The sequence below is a fragment of the Miniopterus natalensis genome, chromosome X (assembly GCF_054644295.1).
Source record: "Miniopterus natalensis isolate mMinNat1 chromosome X, mMinNat1.hap1, whole genome shotgun sequence".
Lineage (NCBI taxonomy): Eukaryota > Metazoa > Chordata > Mammalia > Chiroptera > Miniopteridae > Miniopterus > Miniopterus natalensis.
In genome coordinates, this window is record NC_142103.1 from 97,201,776 (window position 1) to 97,218,421 (window position 16,646).

General features: G+C 45.1%; 1 protein-coding gene across 5 annotated transcripts in view; it reads left to right on the forward strand.

The window, feature by feature from the left end:
* The window catches only part of PHKA2 (phosphorylase kinase regulatory subunit alpha 2), a 65,717-nt gene that overhangs the window by 30,029 nt on the left and 19,042 nt on the right, over positions 1 to 16,646 (forward strand). For 4 of the 5 annotated variants that reach the window (XM_087829479.1, XM_016199353.2, XM_016199354.2 and 1 more), the window contains 9 exons: positions 426 to 548; positions 2,396 to 2,491; positions 5,665 to 5,772; positions 6,137 to 6,215; positions 7,556 to 7,690; positions 8,340 to 8,449; positions 9,587 to 9,731; positions 9,998 to 10,076; positions 13,857 to 14,035. In XM_087829479.1, the coding sequence (XP_087685605.1) occupies positions 426 to 548; positions 2,396 to 2,491; positions 5,665 to 5,772; positions 6,137 to 6,215; positions 7,556 to 7,690; positions 8,340 to 8,449; positions 9,587 to 9,731; positions 9,998 to 10,076; positions 13,857 to 14,035 (1,054 nt within the window). The remainder of the gene's footprint in view (positions 1 to 425; positions 549 to 2,395; positions 2,492 to 5,664; positions 5,773 to 6,136; positions 6,216 to 7,555; positions 7,691 to 8,339; positions 8,450 to 9,586; positions 9,732 to 9,997; positions 10,077 to 13,856; positions 14,036 to 16,646) is intronic. The other variant, XM_016199356.2, reaches the window with a different exon arrangement.

Genomic DNA, 16,646 nt, shown 5'->3' on the forward strand with positions numbered 1-16,646 from the left:
GATCATCCGGAGGACAGCAAGCTGGTGGTTTAAAACCATCTTGTAGACAAGGACAAACAGTTCTGTGACTCACATGGTTTTTAAAATACCAACCGTGGCTGCCTCCTTGGGTTTCTTTGCCATAGTGACTGATATAATATCAATAAAACAGTCTGCCAAGCACTGTGAGAGACAAATTGCTATTTGTTAGAGATATAGGAAGCTTGATATAATAAATTGCCAAGGAGTGTTGTGTATATTTCTGATTTACTTTTCTGAAATTTTACCATGAAAAACTGCCCAAAATATCATCTCCCCATTACAGCAGAATCCTAATCCTCAAAGCTGTGTTGAAATAGACAAGCGAGGGAAACCCAGTGAGGTACAATGGTATTATGTATATAATCTGAAATCACCTTTTAGAAGGTTTACCTATTTGATTCCAGGACCCAAACCGATTGCATTATGACCCTGCTGAACTCAAGCTCTTTGAAAACATTGAATGTGAATGGCCTGTGTTCTGGACGTATTTCATAATTGATGGCGTCTTCAACGGTGACGCTGTTCAGGTGAGAAAATGCTGGGTGTTGTGTTGATAATCAGCATTTTTATTCCACTGGTGTACTGGTTGTTATTAGAACATAAGGTTATGCAAGAATTTAGGGCACCGTTTCAATGATCTCTTGCCACTTAACAAACTTTCCCAAAATTTAGTGAATTAAAACAATAACTATTTTATTTATTTGCTTGTGATTCTGCAGTTTGAGCAGGGCTCAGCGGGGACAGGTCATCTTTGCTTCACCTGATGTCAGGGGCTGGAGGATCTCCTCCTGAGATGGCTTCTCTCGAATGGCTGGCAGCTTGATGCTGCCTGTTGGCTGGGAGCTCAGCTCGGCTGTTGGCCTGGACCTTGGTCCTTCTCTGTGTGGCTAGTTTGCGCTTCTCACAGCACCGTGGTCTCTGGGGAGCTAGGCCTTTCACATGGTGGCGATCGTCTTCCACCAGAAAGCAGAAGCTACCAAGCTTTCTGAAGGCTCAGGCCTAGAACTGGCAAAGTGTCACTTCTGTTGCATTCTGCTGTCTAAAGGGCCATCTCACATTTAAAGGGAGGGGACTACGCAAACACCTGAGTACTAGGAGGTGGGGTTCATCAGGGAGCACCAAATAGTCCACCACAGGTAGGTTTTGTTTTGGGGGCTGCAAGCTTGAAATGTTACTGTTTCCCTGTTGTTTATTCTTACTTTTATGCTTCAGTGATTATCTTGGGTCTTAAGTGTTCTGTCTTTTTATCCCAGAACCGAAAGATCTCAAAAGGACTGAGTTGGAATTTCAATTGTGAATAAGCTTGACAGTGATCAGGAACAAACAAACAAAAAACCTAAGGAGACAAAAAAGACTGTGCTTATACTTTATTTTCTAGGTCTCACAGAATTTACTACCCTTACACCTATGCTATCTCTTCTACTTGCTGCCCAATGACATTTTAAAAAATGAGATACTCCTGGTCATGCTTTGCTGTCCATAAATTTCAAAGAGAAGAAAATGAGACCTGGAAAGCATTTGACTGGGCTCTCCAAAGATGAAATGTGTTAAATAGCTGAGTAGCTGGTTAAGGCTTTTTTTCCTCTTTCTTCTTTTCCCTTTTAATACATAGGTTTTTATCAGTGCCTTTTTAATTTAATGGAAATGTTTACATCGACAGCTTTCATTATACTGAGTAGTACATCCTAAGAATAGGGGTACATAGATCATAGTACCTACACTTTCTTTTCCTCACATCAGATCCGTTCAGCAAATGTTTCTTGAGCAGTAAATATTTGAATGAAGGCCTTTTAGTGGAAAACTACTGATAGGTAGAAATGGGATATACTACTTAAGATCTGGCCTGCACTCCAGTAAGCTTATAGTCTAGCTGGTGAGACTAAATTAATTAATTTATTTATTTATTTATTTTTAGAGCAGGAGGAAGGGGGAGAGATAGAGAAAAAAAATCTATGTGAGAGAGATCCATCGATCTGTTGCTTCCTGTATGTGCCCCAACCAGGGATCGAATCCACAACCTAGGTATGTGCTCTGACCAGGAATCGAACCTATGACCTCCCGGTGCATGGGACGATGCTCCAACCAACTGAGCCACACCAACTAGGGTGAGACAAAATTTAAATATGTGAGAAGTTAAGAATGAAATATTTAACTTGTGGGTTAAAGACCACACAGAAGAGACCAGTTATGTTTAGCTCCTCCTAACACTTGCTGTCCACAAGAGTCCCAGTTCCTCCTGCACTCCTTGAGCTGAAGGTATTTGTGTGTTTCTTGGCCCTGTGTTCTACTCCTAATCTGTTTGTTGCCAAGATAGCTGTTTTTCTGTGTTGCACTGCTGTTACAGCATCCCATGGGGGATGGGACTGTTTTCCAGGTCCAAGAATACAGAGAGGCCCTGGAGGGAATATTAATCAGGGGCAAGAACGGGATACACCTGGTGCCAGAACTCTACGCCATCCCGCCTAACAAGGTAACCAGGCACTGCTTATCCAGAACAAAGTGACGTGGTGCTTGGCCTTTTCATATTTCCCATCCCCTTTCTATAACTTACACTTTTTCTCCAGGAGAAGTGGTTTGTAAAGCCTTCAGTAGTGTTCCTGTCTATCACAGGAGTTACGGCTTTGGAGCCATGCTTGGAAAGAGCTGCCCAAGTGAGGTATCAGTGGAGGACCTTCAGAGGCTACCTGTCCCTCACCTGAGTCCAAGGCCAAATGAGCCCCCAAATGCACAAAACACTGTTGGACACCATGCTCCCACACACATCCACAGAAGAAGACACCAGACAGAATCTCCCGGAGGAAAGGGGGGAGATGTTTAGAGATAACTGAGAATCTCTTCCTTTGAATCAAACCATTCCAGAGCTTGAGCTCGAGTAATCACTTAGAAGACATTCTATATCAGGGAGAGAGAAATTGGCCAATTCCAAGAAGATGCCTAAAGAGTTTTTTTCCTATCCAGTTTCCTATATTGGGCCATGATGGACCTATATATATCTTGGTGGGAAGATTTCCCTATATGGGTCTCATGTTTAGAAGAAAAGAATTCTTGATTCAAGACTGTTTGTCCTTCAGATGGTCCTATTGCTTCAAACCTTCTTTATTGCATTTGCAGGAAGTAGAGACTTCAGGGAGCAGCATCTTCCCCCTAATTGACAGGGCCTACAGGAGACCGTAATCCAGCAGAGGTTGTCATGCCACAGCTTGGGTTTAGGGGTTCTGTGGTTGAATCAGGCCCACAAGCAAATGGTCAGGGGACTGGCAGGGCCTCTGAAATTGTGTGCCTCCACCCAGAGAGGCTGTGGGACCTGTTAGGGCTTAGATAGTACTGGGCTTCTCCTGGGACCAGACCCCAGGGCCAGGGCCTCCCCACAACTCCACGCTGCCTCCTGATGTGTGGTACATTTCCAGGTGATGGAGAGTCCCTCACTATACAGATCAGGCCATGGAGCTACAAGGGCTCTTTTCTCTCTAAGTGTCAGACACCTAGGTATCCTGCAAATGTATTCATTTTACTATGTGTGATATGTGTGTGCTGGTGGGGAGGGGCTGATCTTGGGGGCTGGGTAGTTATTTCCCAGCAACTACATATTCAGGTTGCCCCCTTTCTAGTACTGAGGCATTTAGCAGAACAAAATTAGTAATGGGAGGTCACTTTGAACCTGGAAGCAGAGCAAGTGGAAATAAATGACTTCAGGGGTATTTTATCTGGTTTATGGTAGAGAATAACCATCCATCTGTGTTCTATTAAAAGGTACATTTTCCTGACTGTAGTAAATGCTGGGTATTATAATTTATATTTTTCTTTCTGATGGACAGTACTGGCTACACATTGTAAAAAATTACTCTGCAACTTTTTTCTAAACTTTACACTGACCTTTAAGCGAGACACCTATTTTGAACACCATTTTATGTTGACCACAGTTTGTCTTGGCTGCTTCCAGAGGACACCTGGGAAGGTTCACCCATCATATCAGTGACATGTAGAAACCGCTGCAGACAGGGCCACCCAGACCCATATGCCACCTTTGTGCAAATTATAAAATAGGACCTCATCCTTGGAGTGGCCGCAGCCCTAGGCCAAGGCGACATCCAGCCTGGATTTCAGCCTCACTCATTTCCTTAGCCAGACATGCTGTGCAGAGTGCCACCATCCATTGGACAGCTTGAGACTAATGCAGGTTTGCCCAGCAGATGTGTATCAAGCAGCTGCTCCGGGCCAGGCACGAGGCTAGGTCCTGGGGTACAAAATGGTTGCAACACTAGCCCTGCCTCTGCAGGCTTGCAGGCTAGTGAGTGTCGGAGGAGCTAGTCCCGGGATGGAGGGCAGACACAGGAGTGGGGGTGGCAAAGGTCTGCAAGTAGATCAGAAGGATTGGGGTGGAGAAGGGGGACAGGTGCGGCCACAGGGAGGCAGGAGCTGGCGCGTGGGTGGCAAGAGGGCAGAGCCAGGTGTCTTGTGATCTGGACACCTTGTCTGCCTGCTGTTCTTTGCATGGACTGTTTCTCATTCTAGATCTTTGCAGTCTTTCTGAACACTACTTAACATTTCAATAACTTTAATATACAGTGTGGTTGTAAAAGTAACCCTGCACACTGCAAAACGTCCAGGATTCTGTCAAAAGATGTAAATATCTCTAATCTTACTCCCCAAAGATAACCACTCTGACATTTTGGAGGATCTCCTTCCACACTATTATCCTACTTGATTATTTGATTACTGGCGATGTCTAATTCTGTTTAGTTTATGAGCTTAAGGTTTTCTTAATATTTACTACAGCAGATTTTAAAAGTTTTACTAAGTATGTTAATAACACCACTGATTAACCCACAAAGAGTGAGTGCCCTCGCAGTGCGATTTTCCCCTTTGGAGAAGGATAAGTGTTTCCTACTTCCTTTGCTTGGCTGATGTTTTCTGGGGGAAAAAAGTGGTCACTGACATTACCTCCAACCAATGTGGTAATGAATAAAAGCCCAAAGGTCAGCATGGATTTTACAACAGAGAAAGTTGTAGGCTAATTTTTACAGTGCGTAGCCAGCACTTTCCATCAGAAAGAGAACTGTAGCTTATTTAGATACATCAGAAGCCCCCAATGGATTCAGCTTTTTGAATCCCAGATGGAAAATTCATGATCTAATAGTACAATTATTTTTTTCTCAATAAACAGTGCCACCTTCTGGTAATTTCCTTGTGTGAGCACACAGAGTTTATGAACCCCGGGGGATGGCAAGATAGGAGAAGCCTGACTTAGCATCCAGTGGTGCACTCCCAGGGCAGAAGCTGATATTTTAGATCACCGTGCCCATAACACTGCCAGATGCAAGCGTGAGCCGTGATGCTTCCTATCGCCTGGAGCCTTCCAGTGCCTGTCTCTGCTTTTTACCATCAGTGTGCCTGTGGGAAGAGCACTGGCCTGGAACCAGGCCTAGATTTGAGTTCTGCCTCTGCTGCTTTTATTGTGACCCCACTACCACCCACTCAAGGGTTCAGCCTCCTCAGCGCCCCAGTTCCAGCTCTCACGTGGAACTGGCCTGGAGGAGTGAATGAGTAGCATTTTGAAAATCCTCAGCGTGCTCCCCAGTGGACAGTGGCATTGGCCTTTTGATCCTCTGACATGCTGACTTTAGGATTTTCTCTCTTTGCCAGGTGGACGAAGAGTATAAAAATCCTCACACGGTGGACAGAGTTCCTCTGGGGAAGCTGCCCCATCTGTGGGGTCAGTCCTTGTACATCCTCAGCTCACTCTTGGCAGAGGTAGGGGGCTTGGGGGCTCCACGGTGGGAAACTAGAAGAGCACAGGGGCTCTCTGCCCGGTGTGGCTGTGTCTCTGGCATCTTCATTGCTTTAAAGTCAGTTGCTCTGGAACTATCTGTTACCATTGTTCTTTTTACTTACACAAGATGATGGCCTATTTGACTAGCCCTGGAGGTGCTGAAAATGTAATACTTCTGTCGGTGGCTCTCTCAGTGGTTTACTGTGTTTCAGAGAAAATAAGCAGTGGACTTGAAATATCTAAAGGAGTAAATAATGTTTTGAGCCCCCAAATATTTTATTTTCAAATTTAGGTGAAATTTTAGTTAATCAGTATTTCATAGTGTTAATGCTCCTTTTTTCCTAGGGATTCCTTGCCACTGGGGAAATTGACCCCTTAAATAGAAGATTTTCCACTTCTGTCAAACCTGATGTTGTAGTACAAGGTTTGTGAGTGTGTTTACTATTTTTATTTAACTTTGTAAAAGCCGTGTACTTTTTGCTTGAATTTTTTAATTGAATTTATTGGGGTAACATTGGTTAATAAAATTATATAGGTGTACAATTCTATAATACATCTCCTGTATATTGTATTGTGTGTTCACCATCCCAAGTCAAGTCTCCTTCCATCACCATTTATCTTCCTTTAACCTATTCCACCTCCCCCCACTCCCCTTTTCCTCTGGTAATCACCATACTATTGTTTGTGTCTATGAGGGTTTTTTTTCTTGATCTTTTCACCTTTTTCACCCAGCCCCCCAACTCCCCTCCCCTCTTACAGCTGTCAGCCTGTTCTCTTTATCTACGAGTCTGTCTCTATATTGCATGTTAGTTTATTTTGTTCATTAGATTCCATATGTGAGTGAGCTCATATGGTGCTTGTCTTTCTCTGACTGGCTTATTTCACTTAGCATAATACTCTCCTGGTTCATCCATGCTGATGCAAAAGGTAAGATTTCCTTCTTTTTTTGGCCGAGTGGTATTCCATTGTGTAAATGTTCCACGGCTTTTTCATCCACTCATTTACTGATGAACACTTAGGTTGCTTTCAAATCTTGGCTATTATAAACAATGCTGCAATGAACATAGGGGTGTGTATATTCTTTTGAATCCATGTTTTGGGTTTCTTGGATATATTCCCATGGAGCTGCCTTATGACCCAGTGATTCCACTTCTGGGAAAACCCATGTATTTTTAATGCAAATTTTCCCCCCTAATTTTCTATTTTATTTTTTAAAAGTGTGTATGTTTGTATGCTTTAGCATATATTAATTTGTAACATTGTAGCAGAACACATTACTCACTTGTTTGTGGTGATGTGGGTGGCATGTGCTAGCATGGGAGCCATGTCCTTTTGGAGCAGGGGCACAGGTTTCTCCTGGTTCCCCCATGCGGAGCTGTTTCTATTCCTGACCCCACATGAAAAGAACAGAAGACAGGTTTAGAATAAATGCAGATCCAGGGGAAGGCAAGGCATCATATGAAATGGGGTAATTTGGCTTGGGATCTGTTGAAGACCATTTCTAGAAATCTCTTATCAGACTGTCATGTACACTGTGAGCAGCTGATAAATAATGCATCGTGGGTGTTGAGGGGAGGCAAGGCCAGAGAGAACCAGGAAGAGCAGCAGTACAAGTGCTGTCATTTTCAAAGCCACCTAGTTCGTGGAGATCATGCTAATGTGTGTCTCATAGGCCAAAGAAGACATTAGTCAATGATGCATATATCCATGTAAGGAGACAAGGGTCCCAATATAATGCAGATTGTGTGTTCTTTTTGTTTGCAGTTACCGTTCTGGCAGAAAACAACTACATTAAGGACTTATTGAGGAAGCATGGGATAGACGTCCAGAGTATTGCTGACATTCACCCAATCCGAGTCCAACCAGGCCGGATCCTCAGTCACATATATGCCAAGCTTGGTAGGTTTGGGGAAATGGCGCATTTTTGGCCAGGAAGTATCTTGTTTCTAGGTTTTGAATCGGGGGGAGACTATGACATCTATAAATTCTAAAGAATTGGGGAAAGCATAAAGCAGGTGGTTTAACCGCTTCTATGCAGAGGAATGGCAAACAAGCACATTCTCCTCATTCCAGTTCAGTAAATGTCAGCACAGGTTGGCCATGTGATCTGCCAGATCTGTTGTACAATCTGCAGCCACTTTTGAAAATTCACAATTGGAACAGTCATTTGTGTCTTGATAATGTTTTAATTTTCATCTGTAATCTCAGAAAATGCTCATTTACCCATTAAAACAAGAAGGGGTTCTCTTTACTTTTTCTAAAATCTGACTTTGTTTAATAAAAGTAAACATTAATAAAGACCTTTTAATAGTTTTATTCCATATAGGCGTTGAATCAAGTACTATTCATATACATGCATGAAATTCTTTGTCCCATTTAAAGAAATTTTAAATTCTTTGTCCCATTTAAAGATATTCAGGTGTTAGAAAAACCAAACTCCACAGTGGGTTGTTTGACATAAAAGTAAGTTCGGTCTTAGCCAAAGTCATTTGGATTAGATGTTACTGTATTTACTCTAACACAAAATTTCTTTTTGTTTTTCAACTAGGACGGAATAAGAATATGAAATTGAGTGGACGACCATATCGGCACATCGGCGTCCTTGGAACATCTAAACTATATGTGATTAGGAACCAAATATTTACTTTCACACCTCAGGTGAGAAGAGCAGGCCAGTAGTAAGCCAACAAGCATCTTTTCATTAAGCTCTTTTCTGGCTGGTGAGCCACTTTGATTGTGGCCGAATGTGCATGCATATGTTCAAATAGAGACATACAGGATGCCACCCATTACTCTAGTACAATTCTTTACTCATAGTAGGTGCTCAATTAATGTGGCTTGAATCGAATTGAGTTTGTCATCACTTCTAATCATGAGTAGTAGTGAAATTCATACCACTTTACAAATTTGTTAGTAATATGTCACTTGACTCATAGCCCTTGTGCCCCTAATCGCAAGAGTCCCTCACCCTTGCTTAAGTTGTCATTAGACCTTCTGTGTAACACAGAGCCAGTCTGATTTTCAGGCCCCAACCCCCTTGATGGGATCCCGAATATATTGATTATAGAACTTTCCTTCAGAGTTTCTGTTTCCAAAGGAAACTTGTCCTCTGGAACCCAAACCAAACATTTTCCATCCATTTGGGCAGCTAGGAACACCAACTGTGGTGCCACTTTGTCAACAGCCCTCCACTACCTAGGCACACAGTCAGTCAGGGGTGAGTAGCCCCACGTTGCTCTTTTTCACCCTAACCCACACTGCTCACATAAATCTTGTGAGTTATTTCCTTTCGTAACAAATTTCAGACCAGAGCATGTACTGAGCATGGACTAGTCCAGAGGCCAGAAGAACTATCTGATTTTCATCGACATCAGGCCACAGTGCCTTTAGTTCACATTAACCAGGCCATCAATCAGGTAAACAGTCTCCACATCTCAGCTGCTCTCAGTTCCCTCGCTTGGAAAGCATCCCAAGCCCAGCAGCCCTGGAGGAGTAGGGATTAAGGAGTTATTGATTTCCTTTCGGAGACAGTGGTGTTGGGCCTGGTGCTCATATCCTCATCGGAGGAGTTGTAAATAGATCTAGCTGTGCACCTTTCCCTTCCATGGCTCCTGGGAAGGCGACAGGTCGATTTGTCTGATTGCGAGCAGAGCCCCATGATGGGCGGATTACAGCCAGGATTGAGCTGCTTCTCTGGGAACACAGCACAAGGATTAGTGCTGCCGTGAATGCCAGCTGGGGTCGTGTCCAGGGAAATGAAGGGCAGCCTCTCACTTGGCCTGTTCTGACTTGCAGTTCACTGACCAGCATCACTTCTACCTGGCCCTGGACAACGAGATGATCGTGGAGATGCTGAGGATCGAGCTGGCTTACCTGTGCACCTGCTGGCGGATGACGGGCAGACCCACGCTCACCTTCCCAATCACGCACACCATGCTCAGTAACTCCATGAACTTGATCTGCCTGATTCCCATCTCGCTATTGGTTTGGGCCCTTTTTACAATGTTTAAAATGGCTCCCATGGACAGAGCTAAGTATTGAAGGGGATTCTCAGCAGTTCAGTTTCTTAGCTCAGGAATCTTCCATGACATACGTATTTTAATTAGGTCTTGTTGATGGAAACATTTCAGTGCATGTCCCCTCCCCTCGCAAAAAAAGTATTCCCAGATTAAGTAGAGTAATTCATCTTTTTCTTTTTTCCCTTAGCAAATGATGGCTCAGACATTCATCCTGCAGTTCTTTCTACAATTAGGAAACTAGAGGATGGATATTTTGGAGGAGCTAGGTAATTTATGATTTAAAAAAAATTGAAGTAGTGTTGCGGAACCAGAGACGTTCCCCTTACGGAAAGACCAAGCTGCACTCAGAGGCTCGGGGTTCAGGAGGTTTCTTTTCTGCCAGCGGGCCCAGAGGAGTGCAAGTCCAAAGTCTGAGCCCGGAGCACAATCGGGCAGGGAGTTATATACCGTCCATGCTTCCACCCACCTTGCGGTAGGAGGGTGGGGCTAACCTATCTAGTTTGGCTCCCGAGGGAAAGTGGCGGGGGGGGGGGGGGGGGGGGGGCGGACTGTGGGTCATTTTAGACCGAGTTTTCCCTTATCATTAGCATTGACCTTTCTTAAAGTTTTTTGCTGCCCTTCTCCCATTTTTCATGTCAATTGCTGAACATAGAAGCATGGTGCTTTACAGTAAGAAGGAAGTTAAAACTTATTTAGTCCAGTGACCTGTTTCTAGTAAAAGGCACGGAGGAAAACACCCAGTGCCTAAGATCTAGCAGGTGCTCAATAAATGCTCCTTGAATTGACTTGAGTGTACTGTCACCTTAAGAATAATTCTCAGAACTTTACAAATTCCTTAGTAACCCTCAGAGGAGAGCACCTGAATGGGCCTGCCTAGACCACTGTCCCCTCATTCTCAGTGCAATGATACCCGTTCTTTTGCAGGCCCATAGTAAGGCAGATGCTCCCAGGTATTATGGTTGAGTATCTTGAGTGATAGGGGACTCACCTCCCAGGAAAAGCCCTTTGGTTTTTGTACCCTCTGACTGTCACAAGGCAGAGGTTTTCTCTGTAGCATCTATGCCCTGATCTCTCTGAATTCCCTGGGATATGCCAGAGGGGCCTCAGGAGAATCTCACTGTGAAGCCAGCCCCTAGTGAGAAGTGGCCTTTCCTACGATCAGAGAGGCTTCCATTTGGTCCTTGATGGAGTACCAGTTGCTAAATTTGTTTGGGCCTTGAAATCAGCCCTTCTCTCACATTCTCCCACACTAGAGACCCTGCTGTCACAGCAATTTTTCTTAAATTGTGGTAAAATGCACATAACGTAAAATTGGCCATCTAACCATTTTAAAGTGTATAGTTCAGTAATGTTAAGTACATTCACGGTGTTGTGCAACCAATCTCCAGAACTCTGTGCCCGTTAAACAACTCTCCATTTTCCCCTGCCCTCAGCCTCTGGCGACCACCATTCTACTTGTGGTCTCTAGGTATCTCATCTAAGTGGACTCATCTCGTATTTGTCTTTTTGTGACTGGCTCATTTCACACAGCCTGATGTCTTCAAGGTTGAGCCACTGTATTTCTAAGTGCTGGGGTGGCACCTCTGCTCAGAGCTGGCTGCAGGTTTTGCTGTAGACTTGAGGTGACCCTCACTCTGAGCCTCCCCTGGCCTCCCGGTGAGACAGTCCCCAGCATTTGCCATCTACATTTCCAGCACTAGCATCATAACTGCAGTCAGCACCCACATTCAGACATTTTACCTCGAGTATGAATAAGTTGCCACCTGGTATACAACGTCATAACTGAGAGAAAATGTCATACGCCCATAATTAACTGTTTTTCAAAATAAACTTTTTAACTGAAATATAGTCATTGTCAAAGGGACACCGTCTGCAGCTAACTGAGTACTTGCAGTGTGTTCTTTGTTGCTTTGGATGCATATCACATTTAGCCTTCACTTTGCCACCTGGGTGATATTCCCACTTTATGGAGGAGCTGTCACCTCAGAGAGCCAGTGCACAAGACAAATAGGTGCAGAAGCTCTGTGTAAATCCAAAACCAAGCTGTAACCCCATGTGGAGCTGGCTGAGGGCTTACTGGCATCAGGAGAGCCTCCCATTTACAGGGTTTGGCAGCGATTCAGAGAACCAGGGAACAAAACAGGAATGCCTAGGCTCCATCGGCTACCTTTCCTACTGAGTTCTTGATAGTGTCAATGTAAGAAGCATTCAAACCTGTAAAGAATTTTTGTGAGTTTATTTGAGCCAAACTGTCGACAATTGCCAAGAAGCAAAATCTCAAAGGATTGAGATAATGCTCCAGATAATGGCAGTTTTGCACCTTGTCTTATACATTACAATCAAAAGAGAAGATGTAAGTGGGTTACTTGAAATTTATTAGTGATAAATTAGGGAGGCAGGAGAAAGCAAAGTGGGAAAACCTCTGGGGTTGGATAAAAAGTAAAATGATACATCTTTTACATAGTTGGGTACAGGATAGTTAACAGTCAACAGTTAACACAATAAAAATAACAATGAAAGGAATTGTAGTCTCTGGTGCATTGGTAGTGCCGTGAGGGGTCCAGGGAAAGGGAAGTCACCCTGACATTCCAAAGGTACAATATGGTAGAAGCAAACGACAATAGACAGGCTCAGTTAAAGGTAAAGATTAACCTTTGTCAGGGAAGATTCTAGTCTAGGACATGGCTACCTGCCATAAACTGCTTTTAGTTTAAAAAGTTTTAATTTCAGACCATCCTTTGTGGTTACTTTAGGTCTCTGAGTTTGCAAGGCCTCCACCCAGGCCTTCCCTGAGCTTGTCAGATTAGCACGAGTTATAATTGAATAGTAGTTACAATTGAATCTCATTTTCCTTTAAGTCTGAGGCTTTTTAAAAAGCACTCACCCTAGATGCTCGTCTCAAGAGCATGGACCCAACCAACTTGGGTAGCCTGCTATCAAATTACTGCCTTTCCACCTTTGACCTGACCCCTTTCAGCTTCATCAGAGGGAAGCTTTCCATTGTCCTTTTTCCTGGCTCCACCTTACCCACCCCAGTTTCTCAGCCTCGGGGCAAAACCATGACTAGCACTGACCCCAGGGCTCTAGGAGGGGAAGTTAATACGTTATGAAGGGAAGGCTTTTCTTGACCTCAGGCCTTGTTTATGATGTAGCCCACTTGCCCACTGAAGCTCAAGCACCTACAAATTAATTTGCAACAATGAATTCATTTGCATCAATGCTTTTATTTACTCCATAAATGGTTCTCTCAGTCATTTCAACTAAATCGTAACCTGATGCTGGTAGCTCCAAAGCATCCTATTGTTTTCTGCCTCCAGATCTAACATTTTAAGAAGCACACAGAGCAGGCTTTCTTTCCGTAGGGTGGACATCCCACCACACCCGGAACCTGGGGGCGGACCTACAGAACTTGGAGGCTGCTGCCTTTGCAGCAGGGCCCCCCCACGCTGCCAAGCCCAGCTCCCAGTTTTCAGTGGAACTTTTCCTAGCCTGGCAATACACTAGGGAATCTGCTATATGCTAGGGCATCAGGGTCATATATGCTGAGCATCTGCTCTGGTCTGGGGATGGCCCACCCTTCACATTCCTTCTAGACAGAACTTGGGCTCTGAGACGTGCCTACCTGCGCCTGTGTGACCCTGTTGCGTGGTAGGAATGCAAACAACAGCACAAGTACACCCAGAGAATCATTCCTTATTGTCCAGTCATTTTAGAGCAAAAATCTTTTAAAGGTTGATCTGGTTAAAAGTGGTTCGCTCAATATGTTTTGTAAAACTTTGGTTGGTTCAGTAAAATAGATTTCTATTTGTGTTGGGTTTGGGAGTAAGAAATTAGCGTGATTCATTTTGGCTGTTAATATGCTGTGTGATTCCACTTTATACTCGCTATTGAATTTTCATTTTAATTTCTTGGCTGACTACTGCAGAGTGATATATTTATTGATACTGGCAGAAGTGCCACCTGGTTGTTGAAAAGTCTTTCCATGATTCATTAGTGAAAGTTTGTCCACATGCACCTATATCTCTAACATAGTGTCTCCTTGGCAGAGTAAAATTAGGGAGCCTTTCGGAATTTCTCACCACATCTTTCTACACGTATCTGACCTTCCTGGATCCAGACTGTGATGAGAAGTTGTTTGATGATGATGCCAGCGAAGGGAGCTTCAGTCCTGATAGCGATTCAGATTTGGGAGGATATTTGGAAGAGACCTACACTCGAGGAATAGGTAGGAATGCTTTTGCAGGTGGTTCACTGAATTTACTGACACCTTAGCATTGTGGTAAAATTACCCTAAGACACAAGCACCAAAAATGACTAGTAATTAACATAACAAAAAAGGCTTTGGAGGGGGGGAAACAAGATGGCGGCGCAGGTCACAGCTGCCCCCGCCGCCTCCCGCAACCGCATCAAAATCACAGCTAAACACAGAACCACCATCGCTCAGAGCCTCCTGAGATCCGGCTGCACAGAAGCCCCGCAACCAGGGAGCTGAGGCAGCACCGAGACGGGAGGAGGGGGAGACGCGGGCGGGGCGGGGCTGAATCAAAGCCGGGGCCGCAGGTAAACCCAGGAGGGAATCTCGGAAGAGGAGGTTTCCCGGAAGAGGGAGGGTTCCAAGCCCCACAGCAGGCCCCAGCCCAGGGCTCCAGGGCCGGGAAGAGACGTCCCCACAACTTAAGGCTGTGAAACCAGCGGGGACTGTCCCTGAGGGTCGCGGAGGCTGCAGGAGCCCCAGCAGCTCCTCTTAAGGGCCCGGCGCGGACTCACTCGGACGCTCCCTCTGAGCCCAGCGCCGGGAGCAGCCTGAGAGGACCCGGGACACTCGGGGAGGGACTAACCTGCCTGAGATCCGGGCGACAGGGGGAGGGCGGCTTCCTCCCAGGCAGAAGGGCTGGCGGAGGCCATGGCTCCTGTGGCGAGTCCTCCCAGCACAGCCCGCAGGCAGGCGCCATGTTTGCATCGCCAGCACCTGACCCTCACCCTTGGCCCCGCCCCTCCCCATCTGCAGCTCATCCAGGCCATTTCCAGGGGCTTTTCTGTGCAAGTGGCCTCTCGAGCCTCAGGCTTAGGACTCTCCTAAAATCTCTCAAACACCCAGCAGCTGCCCCATGCGGCTTGATAAGCGGCTCCAGGCCTGGCACTTGCGGCAGCTGCACTGGTTCATAGCTTGGCCTCTCCTGGGCACCTCCAAGCCCAGCACAAGGAGCAGCCAACTACGGTTTGCTGAGTAGCTCATGTTGGGTGGCCCTGGGCAAGGCACTGGCACAGGCTGACTGTGCACCTCCCGGGAGGCCCCAGAGACAGTGCACCTGGTGGTCAGACTCGACCACGCTGGATTACAACCCTGCCACATCCACGAGTGACACATTCAAGGGGCGCCCCACCAAAGTAAATCCTGCTCCATAGGGGTGTCTCCAGCACAGCAGCTCTCTGGCTGTAGCTGCAGCTGGTCCTCACAGCCGATTGGCCTGGGGGTCAGTTCCTCCCAGGGACGCCAACAGCAACCAAGGCCCAACTGCAACAGGACAGAGCACACAGCCCACACAGGGGAGCACCTAGAAGGCCCAGCTCAGGGGACTGGGGAGGCTGAGCCACTGCACCCTACAGGACACCTACTACACAAAGCCACTCTACATATTCCAGGAGACATAGCAGCTCTACCTAATACATAGAAACAGACACCTGGAAGCAGCAAAAATGTGGAGGCAAAGAAACATGTCACAAAAGAAAGAACAGAAGAAATCTCTAGAACAGGAACTAAATGAAATAGATCCAAACAAGCTAACAGATACAGAGTTCAGAATAATGGTTATAAGGATGCTCAACCATATTAGTAAGAGTATGACGAAAATAATTGAGAAAATCGATGACATAATAAAGGACCAATTTGAAATGAAGGCTACATGAACTGAAATGAAGAATAATTTACAGGGAATCAACAGTAGAGTAGAGGACGCTGAGAATGAAATCAGAAATTTGGACCATGAGGAAACAAAAAACACCCAACCACAAGAGCAAAAAGAAAAAAGAATCCAGAAATATGAAGATAGTATAAGGAGCCTCTGGGACAACTTCAAGAGGCCCAATATTTGTATTTTGGGGCGCCAGAAAGAGAGGAAAGAGACCAAGAAATTGAAAACCTATTTGAAAAAATGGGGAAAGAAATAGACTTACAAGTCCAGGAAGCACAGAGGGTCCCAAACAAGAGGAACCCAAAGAGGCCCACAGCAAGACACATCATAATTAAAATGTCAAAGGTTAAAGCAAAGAGAGAATCTTAAAAGCAGCAAGAGGAAAACAGTTAGTTACCTACAAGGGAGCCCCCATACAACTGTAAGCTGATTTCTCAAGAGAAACCTTGCAGGCCAGAAGGGAGTGGCAAGAAATATTCAAAGTGATGAAAAACATGGAACTACAACCAAGACTGCTCTACCCAGCAAAGCTATCATTTAGAATTGAAGGTCAGATAAAGAGCTTCATAGGTAAGGAAAAGCTAAAGGAGTTCATCACCACCAGACCAGCACTACAGGAAATGTTGAAGGGTCTTCTTTAAGAAGAAGCTAATGAACAAAAGACTCTGATGAACTAAATAGATCCAGACACTGACACAGGCAACAGACGATCCTATTTCAGAGGGAAGAGGGAAGGGGGATGGAGGGTGGGAAGAGATTAACCAAAGAAGTTATATGCATATATGCGTAACCCATGGACACAGACAATGATGGGGTGAAGGCCTGGGGAGGGGGTGGGAGCAAGGTGGAGGGGGTCAATTGGGGGTGAAAATGGGACACCTATAATACTTTCAATAATAAAGATAAATGAAAAATAAATTAATT